The sequence below is a fragment of the Cetorhinus maximus genome, chromosome 14 (assembly GCF_964194155.1).
Source record: "Cetorhinus maximus chromosome 14, sCetMax3.hap1.1, whole genome shotgun sequence".
NCBI lineage: Eukaryota > Metazoa > Chordata > Chondrichthyes > Lamniformes > Cetorhinidae > Cetorhinus > Cetorhinus maximus.
The window spans coordinates 71,253,122-71,270,525 of NC_135892.1; the positions used below are offsets into that span (position 1 = coordinate 71,253,122).

A 17,404-nucleotide genomic window follows, 5' to 3' on the forward strand; every position below is an offset into this window, starting at 1 on the left:
GTAATAGTTAAAGACCCTATTCAGAGAAAGCCCTCAGTCTCAAAATCAGCTATCTCTTGTTCTCTTGGCCCAGATTAAAGGAAACTGCATAGAGTGTACATTGTAACATTAAAATCATGAGATTTTTAAAAATAAATACATAAATAAATCTGTTCTGTGCACATTTCCATTACCCAATTCTTCTTATCTAACATTGTCCCAAGCATTTCTTCTTCTAATCAATGAAATAGTCATCTGAAATTCATATTTGCAATAATTTGAACAATTTGACCATGTGAATAAAAATAATCATGTATAAATTGGAACTCTTTGTTGTGGAAGATGGGAAATCAAGACAAAGTGGGTACAGAACTGCCCTCTAAATAGCTATCTTTACAGCATCTGTGAGAATTTAAGCCAGTGAGATGAAAGTAAATACAGAGTTTAAATAAAGATGAAAATGATTAGTGATATGGGTGGAAGTGCATTATTTGTTAAAGGTATGGAGAGCATTGTAAGCTTTTCACATGGCCTCTGAAATAGAAAATGACTTTTCGTAATGTCCTTTTCCTGTGGCTCTGCATGCATGAGGGTGATATATGACAATGTAGAAGAATGACCTTGTCATTTTTTCTTAGGATGCATTTATTTTATGCTTTTGATATTGGTGTGAAGTGACTTTTAATGGGCACTAAACTTGTGTAGTATAACTGCAGTAATAAGGACTGACCTGACGCTCCAGCCAAGTGAAGTATGACTCCAGTGTCAGGTTTCACTCTGCGTTTGGACTGCTATTTTAATGTACCTAGACAGTTCTAATGTGAATGCACCCTTAGAAAGTAATGAGGCCCAATTTGAAAACTCTGTTTTCTTAGTCACGAGTCACTAGACAATTTTATCTTTGGTATTGTGCTATCTGTGTGCAACCTGTTGGAAGTTGGCAGCTTTCCTCATATTAAAACAGTTTAAGAGTGCCTGTGTTCACAGCAACATGACTTTTCCAGATCTCAGGCATCTATCTATCCTATTGACTCCAAATAAAATTGCCAAGTTAACCTGTGGTAAATGATAAATTGGTACTTTTGTGGCGCGGAAATTGAAAATAAGCTTTCCCAAACCTTTTCACTACGAACTTGTAACAGCCGCCCAAAAGGGAGAAGACTTTAATCCCATCTGTCAGACTAAATCTCAGGTTCCACTCAATGCCTAAGATTGTGGGCAACCATGTGCGGGAGAGATAAAAGCCATCAAAAAAACCATGTATAATACAAACAATAAAAATGTTCTTCAAACAAGATGGTGGTGTTCTTACTCAGTGTCCAGTTATGTCAATAAACTAATGCTTTATTATGTATGTCTTGCTGATGTTTGATTAATGATTTTGGAAGCTTACTGATGTATACTTTTCAAACTGACAGCATCTGATGGAAGCTGTAAATGCAGGTGTTAATCCTGCAGGGAATTCTACCAATCAAACCAGCCACTGGGACTTGGGCAGTTCCTTCTTCTTTGCTGGCACCATTATAACTACCATAGGTAAGGAGTTTATAATAAATCTTGCATCCATTATTCATGATATATATTCACTTTATTAATTTTGAAGGATGTGCATCGTGAGACTCCTGTGATTAGCACATTGCAGCTTTAGCAAAATCCACAAACTTGTTGATAACGATTTGTCCAAATTGAGATGAGCCATTTGACAAAATGGCCCCGTTGCCCTTTCAATACAAAGCGGAATTGACACTATTAACAATGCAATATAAGATATGTGGTTAACTTTTTTTTATTTGTGGTAGTAAATACAACTACACTGTAACGATATATAGGATATGCCTTGTATTTTTCAGTTACATTTTATATAGCGTGTAGTAGATTGTTTTCTATTACAGAAATTCTCTGATCATTTCAGGTAGTGTAAAACTATATAGTTTAGTAAATTTTTTGTAGTATTGTTTTTATACCATAGTTCATCTCCTAACCTATTACATATCAAAAACGTTAATTTTGGGCAATCGTAGAAAATGGGCGATATTGGATCAGCTGCCTGCAATACGTCTCTTCTGATTTTAATTTCCATTGAATTCAATGGAAACACATTAATATAGGTGGAGATGACAGGCAAGGTAACATTTCAGGAAAGGACATCATCAGAACTGGAAGAGATCACAGCTCCATAGTATTTAAAAAGGATCAGAATGAGGGGTAGGAAAAAGACAATTACAAACACAGGAAATGAAATAGAATGAACTTGTAAGGTGCTTGAGTGGAAAACTGGAGAAGGAATTAATTTGTAGGAGTTACTGCTGTTTAATCGTTCATTTGAACTTTTACTGCAATTCCTAATTTTTGCCACCGGATGGGACTGTACCAAAACACTTGTTGCAGAATGGTGGATATCTTGGTAAAGGTGAGCAAACGTTACTTTGTCCCTGGCTTTGCTAACCATCCACACACTAAAATACCTTTTGAAGTATGAAATGTTGAATTCCACACTTACCTAATTTTGCTGTTTCACATTGCTGATTCATGGCCCTGCATCTATTCAGCCCAACTGACCACCTGCCCCTGTGGCCACAGTTCGGTTGACCCTGATCGCTCTGAAAACTCTACCACATTTTCCTGATGGCTGTCGCAATCCTGGGTCCATTTATCCTCAAGAGCATCAGCTGCGACATCTGCCACATTTCAAGATGATATTCCTACGGAGCCTCTCCCCAATGGCTGCTCTATATCTCTCCCAATAGCCCTATCAGCACTTCTGAACATTGGACGAATGCCTTTGTCCAAATCTCTGTGCACTTTACCTGATGGTTCTGCTACTATTCAGCCTGATAATCTTCCTGAACCCTGACTTAATTGCTCAAAAGCCAGCTTAACATTTTGTTTATGCTCAGCCAAACCTCCTCTCAATGTTGCCCTCCAACACTCCCAATATTCCTGCTGCATGTTCCGGTTCTGGGGCCATCTCCCCCTAATGCTCTGTCTGTCAGCTACAACTTAACTTCTGAGATTGCTGCTCTTCAGCCCTGTGACCCTGGTCTGATGGTCTGCCTCGGCCCCTAAATGGCCCACCAAGTAACATTTTTGCAGATAGTACCATTCCTAGATGGTACTAAGGTGCCTCCCACCTCACAGTCTAACAGTTTGTGGATGCACAATCTTATTCATCAGTGTTTATTTGGAAGGAAACCTTCATATCAGCATCCCTCCTTCCCTACCTCTCTCCCTTTTTCCCCATCACTTCTGTTGCTCATTCTCCCCTCGTCCACACCCCAACTTTCACCTCATCACCTTTGCTTTTCTCCCTCCTTTGGCCCAATTATTCATTCTAGCCTCTCACCTTTCATGGCTGGAAAAGTTCAGTCAGTCTAAACTGCCAAACCTAGCCATTAACAAAGCTAAAATAAAGAGAGGGGGGATCCACCAAACTATGTAACAGTGTGCATGAGAGAGTAAGAGAGTGTGGTGTGGCGAATGCTCTGGGAACATGGGTTCAAATCCCACCATGGCAACTGGTGGAATTTGAATTCAATTAATAAAATCTGGAATTGACAGCTATTCTCGGTAATGGGGACCATGGGCAGGATATTGAGGTCAGCAAGCGGGAGGGCGTAAAATGACACGGGATGACGTTGGGTGGAACTCCTGAAGTCACCCCGCGTCATTTCAATTTTCAGGTCGGGGCGGGGGTGGGGGGCAAGCCGAATCAGCTGTGCGCCCGCCGACCTGTCAACGGCCAATTGAGGCCATTTAAAAACTAATTGAACTAGTTAAAGGACCTGCCCGTCCAACCTTAAGGTTGGCGGGCAGGCCGGGAGCCCTGGTGGGCTTCAGAAAAAGCATGAAACCTCATCCACAGGTGGGATGAGGTTTCATGTAGGTTTTTAAAAATTTAATAAAAGTTTAATTAAAAGTGATGGACATGTCCCAACTCATGTGACAGTGTCACATGAGGGGACGTGTCAGGGAAATTTTACTTTTCGACATTTACCATTTTTAAATTTGGCACTGATCGCCCTGAGGTAGCACTTAGCCTCAGGAAGATGAGTGCACTCTTTCGCACACATGCGTGAAAGAGCGCGCTCTCAGCTGAGGGAATTCCCCCCCCACACCTGCACAGGGAGTGCATAGTGCTTCCTGGCGGACGTCATGCTGGGCAGGCCTTAATTGGTCCGCCCACATAAAAAGGCAGTGCGCCCCCAATCAGGGGCGCCAATTGGAGGCACGCCTGCATGCCCCTGCTCTTGAACTCCCCCTCTCAACGGGGGGGGAAAATTCTGCCCCATGACAAACTATGGTTGATTGTTGTGAAAACCCATCTGGTTCACTAATGTCCTTTAGGGAAGGAAATCTGTTCGTACGTGGTCTGGCCTACATGTGATTCCAGATTCACAGCAATGTGGTTGACACTTAACTGCCCTCTGAAATGGCTTAGCAAGCTATTCGGTTCAAGGGCAATTAGGGAGGGGCAACAAATGCTGGCCTTGCCAGGGCATCCCATGAAGGACTAAATTTAAAAAAGATAATAGATAAATGCGTCATGTAGTATGCAAAGCCATGCAGACTGTAATTTCAGATTTAATTCCTCATTTATGCTAAATGAACTGATTTCAGCTGGGGTAGCAATAGCAACAATATTGGTTCATGCTACAAAAAGTAAAATAATTTAGGGAACCTTTTTCTGGTCATTGCCTAATATCCCCTGCTGGAAAGTATGTTTACATGGGCCTCAGTGAAGAAAATATTGGGCTTGGCTGAAATGCCATCCAGAGTTGAATATCCTGCTGACACTCTGTTTAGGCTCATGTGAAGAATTGTCACATGGGGGAACAATTGGAAGTTTCCTGGTGCATGTATAATTTCATACCAACAAGAGGGGAGGAGAAGTGAAAAATAGCAACAATAAAAACAGCAAAAGAAAGAAGTTGAATAAGAAAAAATCTTCATTGAGAATTTAACATTGTTGATTGATAAATGATGTGTAATGACACTAGTGTTTTCAACCTGTGAATATGGGATTGGGGTAATATATTGGCATGGATTTAGAATTGGTTAATGGACAGAAAACAAAGGGTGGAATTTTACATTCCCATTGTGGCAGGGGTGGGGAAGTAAAACGCAGCAAGCCATTCAAAATTTCATTGACTTTGGCGGGACTGGAAAATCCTGCAGGCGGGCAGGGCCATAAGATTCCGCTCAAAGAATAGGAATAAATGGGTCATTCTCAGGTTTAGCAGGCTGTGACGAGTGGGGTACCACAAGGATCAGGGCTTGGGCCCGAGCTGTTCGCAATCTATATCATTGATTTGGATGTGGGGACCAAATGTAATATTTCCATGTTTGCTGATGATGCAGGACTAGATGGGAATGTGAGTTGTGAGGAGGAATGCAAAGAGGCTTCAAGGGGATTTAGACAGGCTAAGTAAGTGTCAAGAACATGGCAGATAGAATATAATGTGGAAAAATGTAAAGTTAACCACTTTGGTAGGGAAAACAGAAATGCAGAGTATTTCTTAAATGGTGAGAGATTGGAAGTGTTGATGTCTAAAGAATCCTGGGTGTCCTTGTTTATGAGTCACTGAAAGCAAACATGCAGATGCAGAAAGCAATTAGGAAGGCATATGGTATGTTAGTCTTTATTGCAAGAGAATTTGAGTATAGGAGAAAGAAGTTTTGGTGCAATTGTATGAGGTCTCATCTGGAGTATTGTGTGCAATTTTGGTCTCCTTACCTAAGATGGGAGACACTTGCCATAGAGGGAGTGCAACGAAGATTCACCAGACAAATCCCTAGGATGCCAGGATTGTCCTATGAGGAGAGATTGAGGAGCCTGGCCTATATTCTCTATAATTTAGAGGAATGAGAGGTGATCTCACTAAAACATATAAAATTCTTACATGGCTTGATGCAGGAAAGTTGTTTCCCCTGGTGGGGTGTCTAGAACCAGGGAACAAAGTCTCAGAATAAGAGATAGGCCATTTAGGACTGAGATGAGGAGTCATTTCTTACTCAGAGGGTGGTAAACCTTTGGAATATCGTACCCCAGAGGGCTGTGGAGGCTCAGTCATTGAGTATGTTCAAGACAGAGATCAATAAATTTATTGATGTTAAAGACATCAAGGGATGTGGGGATAGTGTGGGGAAGTGGTGTTGTGGTAGATTAGCCATAGTCTAGTTGAATGGTGGAGCAGGTTTGAGACGCCAAATGGCCTATTGCTCCTATTTCCTATGTTCCTATTCTTGCTCCAGTATAATAACTATTACATTTCAAGGGAATATATTTGTTGAAATATAAAATGTATTTCTCCTATGTAAATATGTTGCATGCTTTCATGCTTGTCTGCTGAGGTACAAAATGCTGTACTGCTATCCTTAAATCCACTGTAAGACTTATTACAACTGTAAGAAGCTTTGATAACATAACTCTAATTCAGTTTGATCTTATTTTCTCCTAGGTTTTGGAAAAATTTCTCCAACTACTGTAGGTGGAAAAGTATTCTGCATTATTTATGCTTTGTTAGGAATTCCACTCTTTGGGTTTTTACTTGCTGGTGTTGGTGACCAGTTGGGAACCATATTTGGAAAAGGAATCGCCAAAGTGGAAGATGTATTCCTTGTAAGTTACATAAATATATTTCATAATAAATGAATGCAAAACTGTGAACTAAAATGTTAGAATCTATATTAACTTTTTGAGTGCTAAATTCCCCCAGGTGATATTTAAAACCCACGTAGCTTAAATAGTGTCGTAGAATTATATTTATTAAAATAATGACAATCAGAATTTCATTGACTTTTTAACAAGGCTATTAAAATAAACAGGAGCATTTTAAGATTGCAATATTCTTTAACACTGGAATATGATAGAACTATTAACAGTTTAAAAAATCTTAAGAATTTTACACAAGTTTACATATTTGTACAGTTGTATATTTTGCTTGCATATTGTATACAGGAGTTTTGTGTATGATCTCAGATGAATTAACAAATTAATTAAAATAAATGAATGAAATAAAAAGGAGAACAAGTCCTACAGAGATTCTGCAGGGAGAGGGGTGAAATGGTTCGCTGGGATCGCTAAGGAACATGTAGAAACATGTTATAATAGTGCTCAGAATGGCAAAGAGAAACCTGGAAATAAAACATATCTGCAGATGAAAAATAAACTGTAAAAAATTCTTTCAGTACCTTAACAGGAGGAGGGCAAAATAAAAAGAGGTGAAAACCATAAAACATGCTAACAGGGCTGTAACAGAGGGTGGATAACATTCCAAATGATTAATCCTTCTTATAAATACAAGACATGATCAGCTTGCCCTCCCTGAGTAGAGACAACCTAAATATAATTAATGGTTTCAATACAAATGAGATGGGAGTGCTAGATAGGCTAAAGGGCTCAAATATTACATTTGAAAGATAGATGGCATTTATCTCAGGGTACTCAAGGAGATTACTTTTATGGGGCATGGCCAGCTACTAATGGATGCAAGTTAAGCTCCCTTAACTAATCTAGTACATCTTCCCACTGCTGTCCCCATGGCAAGAACCAGTGAGTTGACTGTCAGCTAAGCGTTACTGAGAGGCTCTTAATATCAATGTATCTTTTGACTTTGACAGCATGGAATCAAAGTGGTCCTGTTTGGAGCCACTGCCCATCTGCTTGTGGAGCCTGTCTGCCCCTGGCTACTTTCAAGCTGCTGTGAAGTATTACCATTTGGAAAGTTAGAAGCACCACTTATTGGCAGGCTAGCTTCCACTTCTGATGTCCATGTCATTGTGCCTGGGTACCCAGATCTCATTGCAACAATGAGCTGATATTGCTGCCTAATAAGGCCTGTAGAGCAACCATCACTGCTGTCATAAGAGCCTCTGTTATGATGGGCTGTGCTGCAGAAGGCCCTGAAATGATCACTAGTTGCAAGGCTGAATGTATGCTTTTCAAATGTTGCCTGACAATCCTACATCTGTAGCCAGAGAACTCCTATGTTTTTCTGCCATGTATTGCAAGTGCCGAGCCAGATCGTCCCAAAGCTAAGGCAATAATTGCCCATGTTCTAAAATCATGTTTCTTTTAAAAGCTAAATGCCAGTTCTATGGATATTTGGTGTCAACAACTAGGGAGGGATATGACTCGGTGCTCTCAACCGGTGGTTCCTGCTTCTATGATGCCATAACCTCAGACTAGTGATTACTTTTGTTCTGTGAAAACCCAGAGTGCTTCCATCCAGCTGCCTTATCTATGTCCCAACATGTGGATGGTTTTGTGCCGATGCTTCCCTGAATCAGATACTTTCCTTTACTTGCCCGGTGAGGTGCTGATCGGCTGTTCTTGGGAGGACTCTTTTGTAGTTTCTGGTCACATACCTAAGGAGAGAAGCGAGTTCATAAATCGCTGCCATTGTTAAGCAGTTGTCAATGTTGAATTCTTGCATGGGATATTGGTTTGGAACAAAGTATGATGGAACATGCAAAAGGAAGAAGTGTAATGCAAATTCAGGGCTGCAGCCAAGTATCCTGCTTTACATTCTCAGCCTGCTTCATAAAACCCAACACTGGATCTGTGAAACAATTTCCTTGTGTGGGCTGATATTCATTATTGTAGCAAGGCTCTCTCCAATAGTATTCCTCTGCAATCTGTTATTTGCAGTTTTTTCCTACAAAGCAATAGGATGAAATAGTAAAGGTGAATATGCCTGTTTGGACTCTGCCTATCCCATTGATGAAGGTGTATTTTGTGAGAATGTTGAGGACAGAAAGATAGAGCATGCAGATTATGGTAATGAATTATGCTTGGAAGTCCTGGTTTCCTCGTGCAGAAAGAAGTGAGTGTAGTTCTTGCAAGTACACAGTGGTATTTCTTCAATGATCATGGCTGTGTGCAGAGAAGGGGAAGAGATGCATGGGCAAAAGGAATAAGATTTTGCTTACACCGGAAAGAGAGTAAGGCCTCGGTGTGGAGCACTGTAGCGTTACTGGTGCTGGAATTATGGAAGTCTTGAAGTCATAAAATGGCACAGACCGGGCTGCCAGTCACTTCTGGTACAGAGTGCATGGTGCTCCATGCTGGGTATGGGTAGCATGGGTACGCCGTGGAGAGAGAACATGTGTTCAGCTGCATGAAGAACCCTTCAACTAGCACTATTTAAAGGGGCAGACTTCCAACTTGCAGGTGAGATGCTGTTGACTTACTTCTGCAGCAGGTCGAAGTACTGTGGCTTGTTTCTGGAGGTTTTTTGGTCAACTGATGCATCCACCTAGGGAGGGAAGAGGATTTGGCCACCCAAGTCTGCACGAAGTATGGGGTTGTTGTTGCAATGCCTCTGGATCTGCAAAACGGCTGAGAAATGGAGCAGAAGCTTCAGAGAGGAGAAGCTCTGCGAAGAGAGGGGAGGAGAACTCTCCACAGAGAGCCCTACCCATCATGGGTTTTCAGTGAGCACTTCCTAAATCTCCATGTCGCTCTGGTGCAGTACCTGAGGCAATTCAGATTTAACAAGGTGGTAGTCACTGAGCCACACACCATCATTGGATTTGGAGCCTCACACTAGGGTGAGGATGGCATTGCCAGAGGCCATAAATCCCACAGTCACATTAAACTTATACATGGCCAGATCATTCTAGGTGGGTGTGTATGTTATATCTAACTCATCCAAGTATGCCATCTGTTACTGCATCTGGGAAATGACGGAGGCCATTTATGTGAAAAGAGACACTTACATTGTATTCTCCCTAAGCAAGGAGAAGCAGGATGAGAGGGCACATGACCTTGCCAAGATTAGTGGGATTCCTGATGGTGCAGGGAGCCATTGACTACACACATTCTGCAGGTCCCCCATTTCAATAGGAGAGGTACAGGAATCGCAAGGGCTACCGTTTCATCAATATGCAGTTGGTGTATGACCATGCATGGATCAAATTGATGGTCAATGTCCACTATCCTGTCAGCAGTCTAGGTGCCTTCATCTTGAGGCAGTTGGTCATTCCTGCCATCTTTGCACATCTAAGAAAAACCAGAGGGTGGATACAAAGAGACGAGGGATAATCCCCCTATACCTTGCACCATCTGACCAACTGAGGACAGCTGGTGTAGGAACATTGTGGAGCAGCCCATCAGTATACTAAAGCAACACTTCTGATGCCTGGATTGTTTGGGGGGGTGGGGGCGCCAGTATACACCAGAGCATGTTTCCAAGCTTGTGGTGGCCTGTTGCATCCTCCAAAACATCACCATTATGAAGGCACAGCCATTATCACCAGGATCCGGAGGTCAACTCAGGAGGAGATGGAGGAAGAGGAGGCAGAGAGTTTGCATCTGGGACCCTTAAACTCCAGACATGCCATCTGAGAACTTCACTTTACCACCATGGATTAACTATTCCCCACTTTACCATCTATCTGGAATGTCTCATCACAGGGCCCCCTTGGCTAAGATAAGCAATAAAAGCCACCAACAATAATCTTACCGTCACATCTTTATCCAAAACACATCTACTTATACAACAAAAATAAATTATTCATCCTTGTGCATTTCCTTAGTGCCTGTCTTGTGAGTGCTTTCGCCTGTCCAGGTGCTCCTCCTTTGAGATACATCAGCGGCTGCAGCATGGCTGTTGGAAGGCTGCTGACTTTCACCGGGGAGACTACAGATGGCCTTGCAGGATGTCCTTGAGCAGCTCCTGCCCTCGAGGGCCTGATCAGACTGCACTATCTTGGCAAGAGTGACAACAGTGTGGGCTGGAGGCTGAGCAGCAACAGCAAGAGCAATGTTGGAGTGTAGTAGTGTGGGTCACAAATGCTGTCATTCTGAGAGAGGACAGCAGGCTTGTGTTTCATGCGGCCACTGCAACTTCCCCCAGGACGGCACCTCAGCAATGTTAGCAGTCTTTTGGAGCCCAGGTTGTTTGAATGTCACAAGAGATTGCAAGCTGTGTTTGAATACTGAGATCCGCAGCCATGATGGCAGCAGTTTGTGCCTGCATGGCAGCAAGCATGGATCTCATGACCTCAGTCTGAGCGTCCACTGCAGCACTGAGATGTTGGATGACCTCTGCCTGTGCTGCAATAGAAGCTGAGATAGGAGCGAGCAGACGTTGCATCACGCTGGGTCTGCAAGTGCAGTCATGGGGTGGGCTATCGCTTCCGTGCTGGGAAGAATAAGCTCCAGGTTTTGCACAATGCCCTGTGTCATGTTAGTGCTGGACTCTGCACTCTCCTTAACAATGACAGGATGCTGTCTGGCAGGTCTGCTAATGCACTCAGCAAAAGGCCCAGGGTGACAACATCTGCAGCTTGCTCATCATGCCAGACAGCAGGATTAAAGTGTGCTGGGAGTTGTAAGGGACATAAGGTAGGATCATGCCGTTTTCCTCAATGTTCTTAGCAATGCTGTATGCCACAGGCTCAATTGTAGCTGGCTCCATGATGCTGAAACCAATCTCCTTTGTGGTACTCAGGAGATGCAGGCATGTTTGTTCCCCACCTTTTCTGCTCTACTCCCATCTATTGTGTGCCACTTTGTCCTGCAAGACATGGAGGGAAGAATATCAATGATTGTATTTGGATGATGTGCCTGCCTTGGCTGAATAGCTGGAGCAATGTGGAAGCAGTGAGAGGGGAATGTGAGGCTGGCAGCATTAGTATGTATGTGAGGGTGAGGCAGACTATCTGGATTCTAGGTATAAGTCCTGAGTGCCAGTGAGTTCTTCAGTGTAAGTGATGGGGGTGAGATGTTGGAGATGAAAGGCTGGTGTTGTTTGGAAGATACATTCACTGACCTAATTACCTATGAGAGGTCATTAGACTTCTTATGCCACTGCTGCCAGGTCCCTGGGTTTTGACTCTGGGAATTGACCTCCCTGCCCAGCTGCTCCTAATCTGTTCTGAGGGTGTCCTTGAGGTCCTCCTGGCCTACCCCTCCTGTGGAATCATGGTGTCTCTCCTCCTATCCACCTCCTCCACCAAGGCCTCCAGTGCTACCTCTGTGATACCAGAACCTTTCCTCTGCCCTGGTGTTCTATTTTCCTTCTGTATAATTGCAGCGATAGTATTCATCAACAGTCTCCTGTAATTCAGTGCAGCTCACTTTAAGCGGGACAGACTGCTTTTAACATCAGAAGACTGGCGGCACCATGTGCTATTAGCACATGCAGACTGGCCGTCTGAGTGCAGAGGCAGCCACCAGCACAAGAGCTACTTAGACCTAATGCTAATAGCAGTAATTGAGGCAGTAGCACCAAATCTGCATGCTGCCTACTTTCATCTCAACTGTGTGAACCAATTTCTTGCCCTATATATTTTTTCTAGCACGGGTAATCTTCATTTTCATTATAGCAGTAATGAAGTTGTTTTTTATTCTTTCACGGGATGTGGGCGTCACTGGCTAGGCCAGTACTTGTTGCCCATCCCTAAATGCCCTTGAGAAGGTGATGGTGAGTCGTTTTCTTGAACTTCTGCAGTCCATGTGGTGTAGGGATACCCACAGTGCTGTTAGCAAAGGAGTTCCAGGATTTTGACCCAGTGAAAGTGAAGGAATGACAATATAGTTCCAAGTCAGTATGGCGTGTGACTTGGGGGAGAACTTGCAGTTGGTGGTGTTCCCATGTATCTGCTGCCCTTGTCCTTCTAGTTGGTAGAGGTCACAGGTTTGAAAAATGCTGTCGAAACAGACTTGGTCAGTTGCTGCAGTGCATCTTGTAGATGGTAAATTGGCTAATAATTGAAAAACAACAGTGTTGACTTGGTGTTGGTTACAGAAGTGTCTATTAAAGAAGTCTTCATAATCTTTTGTATGTTAACAGCAAATCTTTATTAAATACTTGTAACCGTATACATATGTACAGTAAAGGGTACAGGCAAGGAGCTATCTCCATATCTAGGTCTTAACATGTCTCTGCTCAACACCACACTGACGCTAGGGCCAGGATTTTCCCTTCGTTAGGCGGCTGCGGTGGGTGGGCCTGGGAGTGGCCGCGAAATAGACCACTGCCCAAGATCAGGCCCCGAACAGAGCTGCCTCAGAGAGCTGAAGACTTTGACAAAGGAAAATTATGCTTTAATAAATGACATAAACATGTCCCCACATGTGACTCAGTCACAAGAAGAGGGACATGTTTAAAATTAAGTGGAAATTTTTTTTTGCGTTTTTTTACTTACCGTTGGAAACCTTATCCTGTCCGCGGATGAGGTTCCGTAAAAAATGAAAAGGCCGCTTTGCCTATTCGCCCGCCTGCCAACTGAACGGTTGAGCGGGCAGCGAAAAATAAAACTTAATTCATACTTTAAGGGCCTTAATATGCCTCTTAATTGTCGGCGAGCACGCTGCCAACTCTTGCGTGCGCACACCGACCGAAAGATCGCGAGAGTGTGTGATGACGTTGGGACGCTCGCCCAACGTCATTGCTTGAGATTTTATGCCCAGTTGGGTCAGGCGCGTGCCCACCCGATGGATGTAAAATCCTGCCCTAGTCATGTATTTTCTTACATCACTGTGTAGGTGGTACTATGCTCAGTCCCACCTTAACCCTCTATGTGCCAGACACTTATACTACGTGAGGTAATTAGCTTTCCTGTTATGACTAAGACAATTTTTTTGTGAGTAAATTTAATTTAAAAAGACAGTAAGAGTTTATGTATTGAAAAAAAACACTTTATGTAATATGACAAGTAAACAGTGACAATTTACCTTTCAGGAGGCAGCCTCCAGCGGTCCCTTTAAGAACATTTATTTGGTTGTAAAGTGCCTCAGTATACTGTGGTCAATCACTAATGAATTTGTAAAGTGGGCCTGAAACAGTTACTACCATTTGCATATACAAAGACGATTATGCTTATTCAGACGTGAGCACTGGACACCTATGTAGCAGCCTTTATCAATATGGCAGGTGATACATTTCTGGCATCGAGTGCACATGAATGCATCTTGCTGTACTGGATGTTGAGATACCTGTTTTAGACCTGTAAAATAGGTGTGGCATCAATGAATTTCTAGGTTGTGGTTTCTCTCTCTTATATGTCTCTGTTGACTTCATGTTGCAATTTTTCTCTTTTTCCTTCTTTGGTTGTGCCACTCTTTCTCTCTCTTCTTTCTCCCTTTCCTCTTCTTTTCTTTCATTTTTTTCCCTCTTTTCTTCTTCCCTGTCAGGGATGAGATGGTGGGTGCTATTGTTTTTCCTTCTATCCTTCATGACAAATTCACTAATCACTTAGGTAGGACTGGTAAGCTATGTTGTGAGTTCTTTGATTTGAAGATTGCAGTAGTATATATCACGTTCCTGGAGAGCTCTTACATCTTGCTTGGTCAACTAATCCATTCCAACTACATATGACTTTACATGTAACATCATATCCTGTCTGATGGTGTATACAGATTATGGACCACTTAAAGGCATACTACAACATTCCTCTTTTTCCCAAAGTTGTGATTACACACTTACAATAAATAAACAAATAATAACAAGGATGTCTTAACACTGTTTACATTGCAACAAAACTTTCATGCATTGCGAATTTACATGCCTCTGAAATGTAAGGGTGGTTTGCTAAAGTGACCTGATCTGGTCACCGTCAACTTCTTTCAGATCTCTGACCATTATTGCAGTGGTTTTAATTCATAGGTGTACTGCTTTTTTGTACAACAACATTGTGCTGGCTGTCTTCACCGTGATCTTCCACAGTGCTGTGTTCAGATCTCACCTCTGAACGTGTTCTATTTGCAATAGGTTTGCTGGTTGTTGCATCATTGGATACCTCCCTGAGTTGACATCAATTCCTGCGTAATGTCATTCCATTTGCTGTCACTACTTCATAGGATCCCAGCTCTCAACAAATCTTGGTTATTTCAGTGGAAACCAGGTCCCCTCTGTCGAATGTAGAACTTGAGCCTTCTGTCCTATGGTCAATTCTGTGCCTGCATATCGGTCATGTATATCCTTCACCCTCTCCAGTTTTTCCAGTAACTTGTCTTGTACAGCTGGAAACTTGGATAGGTGATGGCTTGGAAGAGTCATTTGAACTTGCCTTCCAAGCATAAGCTCAGCTGGCAAAGGTAAAGTTGCACTTAGTGGTGTAACATTGTAATGTGGAAGACTTGCTTCGTTTCCCAGCACTTAATTATTAAGGACTTAACAGTACGAACCATGTGTTCCGCTAGTTTATTTGATCGAGGATAATGCAGCGATGAAGTAACATGATCAATGCCTTACTTCTCAAACACATTTAAAATGGCTTGCCCATGTACCAAGGACCATTGTCTAAGACAATTCCTTGTGGCATCCCAAACAAACTGAAAATGGCACTCAGTGAACAGGCAATGCCTGCGGTTGGCATACCGTGTAATTGTCAAATTATCAGAAACTTGGAAAAATAATTCATCAGCAATAGGAAATTGTCACCACAAACACTAATAAGTCTGCAGCAATTCTGGTCTACTGGTGTGGTGGAGTTTTGTGAGGCTTCTTGTGCTGGTTAGGCTAGTGTGCCTGAGTCTCGCAGAGTCTCACCGCTTGCTCTTTATCTCTGCTGATCCCTGGTCAGTATACCGTTTCTCTTGCCAGATGCCTAGTGCGCTCAATGTCCATATATGTCTGGTTTAGTTGTGTCAGAATGTCTGGTCGGAGTGAGGTATATTACCCCTCTGGATATACCTAATTTATCTCAGTAGGCCCAAAATAGCCTAACATTTCCTATACTTCTTGCATGGTATCAGGTCAACATTCAGTTATGGTTTTCCACTGTGCCTAGAGTACTGGGTCTTTGGATGTCTCTTCTTGCAATTGTTGACATTTGTGTTGCTCAAACCCCATCAAATTTTCAACTTCTGCATCCAGTGAATCGACTTGCAGATCCAATGAAACATCTGCACTCTTCGGATTCAGCAACCTGTTCAAGGTGTCTGAGGAAACCTTACAGATAGTGCCTTCCTGCTCCATTTTGTTCAATTTGACTTTTAATTTGTCTTCGATATTAATATTGCATTTTCTCAGAGGGTCTGTTGGCGGAATTGCATCTTCCTTTAGGTGCAAGACAGCATCACCTTTAAAACCGCTCTTGTTCTTGTTGATCCCATGAATAGTAACAAGCTTGAGGTCTCTGCATGCTGGTAGATTTATGGCAGATGGACCTTGCATATCAACAAGATAAAAGATCTGTTGACCGCCATGCCGATTGATTGTAGCTGCATTTCAGTGTTGTCGTACAAATGCAATGAATTCATTCAATGCAGTTAACTTAGCTGTAGTTGGTTGTACCATTGCCTTCCAGTATAGGAGGTACATATCATTTAGTATCCTTAGGGAAAGATATTGACACTTGTCCCGGTATTGATTTTGACCCTCACTGTGTGCTTTCCAATCTTACTAGGACACACAGTATTAATGGTTGCAAATGCTTCCAGCGGTTAATTGCATCTGTGGACCTGGTAATGTTTACAATGTGGAACGCTTGTTTGCTCTCCTTTGTAAGGGCTTGGCCATCATTGTTTTTCATTCTGTCTGCTTTGTTAGCGACTTTGTGTACAACACTTGCTCCTATGCCTCACACATTCTCTTTTGCTGCCAGTGTGTTGCATTTGTTTTCTACTTGGTTGTGGCTTGCCCATGACCTCTTGCCACACCTCCTAAATTGGGTTTCTTACATTGGCATGCCCAATGCCCTTTAACATCACAAACCTTACAGTGATTCTGGTATTTTGGACAGCTTCTTGGTGGCAAAAGAAGCCCACATCTTCCATGTGGCATCTTAGCTACTGTGCCAATGGTTGAAGATGCACCTAGTGCTTTCAAACTCTGTTGGCCTATACAGATAGCTTCGTATTAACCCATCTTTCAATAAAGTGTTTTGGCTTTTCTAGGAGGTCTTCTGGAAAAGATTCAATGGGTGTCAATGCTATTACCAGCTCTGCAATTTTTTCAGATAACTCCATTTCAGAATAGTTGCAGTCCCAGCCTTTGGCTCTGCAACAAGTGACAAATTGGTCAGTTGACTCTTTTGATTGCTTTCTATGTCATAAATGCCAGCTGATGTATCCTGAAATTGATTTTCACACATAGTTGGTCTTCTGAGTGCGGTCCATATTTTCGAGGGTCTTTTTGATCATCTTCAGATAAACCTGGGGTAGAATCTTCGGCTTGGCGAACAGGGGCAGGGCCCGCTCGCCGGGGCATAAAATGATGCTGGATGACGTCGGGTGTTCCTCCCAACGTCACCCTGCATGATTTCCATTTTCAGGTCGGCGGGGGCGCAGCTGAGTCAGCTGCACGCCCGTCGACCTGTCAACGGCCTATTGAGACCATTGAAAAAGTAATTAAGGTCATTAATGGACCTGACTGTCCAACCTTAAGGTTGGCGGGCAGACCGGGAGCCCTGGCGGGCTTCGGAAAAAGCTTGAAACCTCATCCACGGGCAGGATGAGGTTTCATGAGGGTAT

The 17,404-nt window shown here is 42.8% G+C and overlaps 1 protein-coding gene across 1 annotated transcript in view; it reads left to right on the forward strand.

Moving 5' to 3' along the window:
* kcnk2a (potassium channel, subfamily K, member 2a) overlaps positions 1-17,404 on the forward strand; it is a 177,296-nt gene that overhangs the window by 111,240 nt on the left and 48,652 nt on the right. The window contains exons 3-4 of the mRNA XM_078557608.1: positions 1,398-1,515; positions 6,438-6,598. Of these exons, the coding sequence (XP_078413734.1) occupies positions 1,398-1,515; positions 6,438-6,598 (279 nt within the window). The remainder of the gene's footprint in view (positions 1-1,397; positions 1,516-6,437; positions 6,599-17,404) is intronic.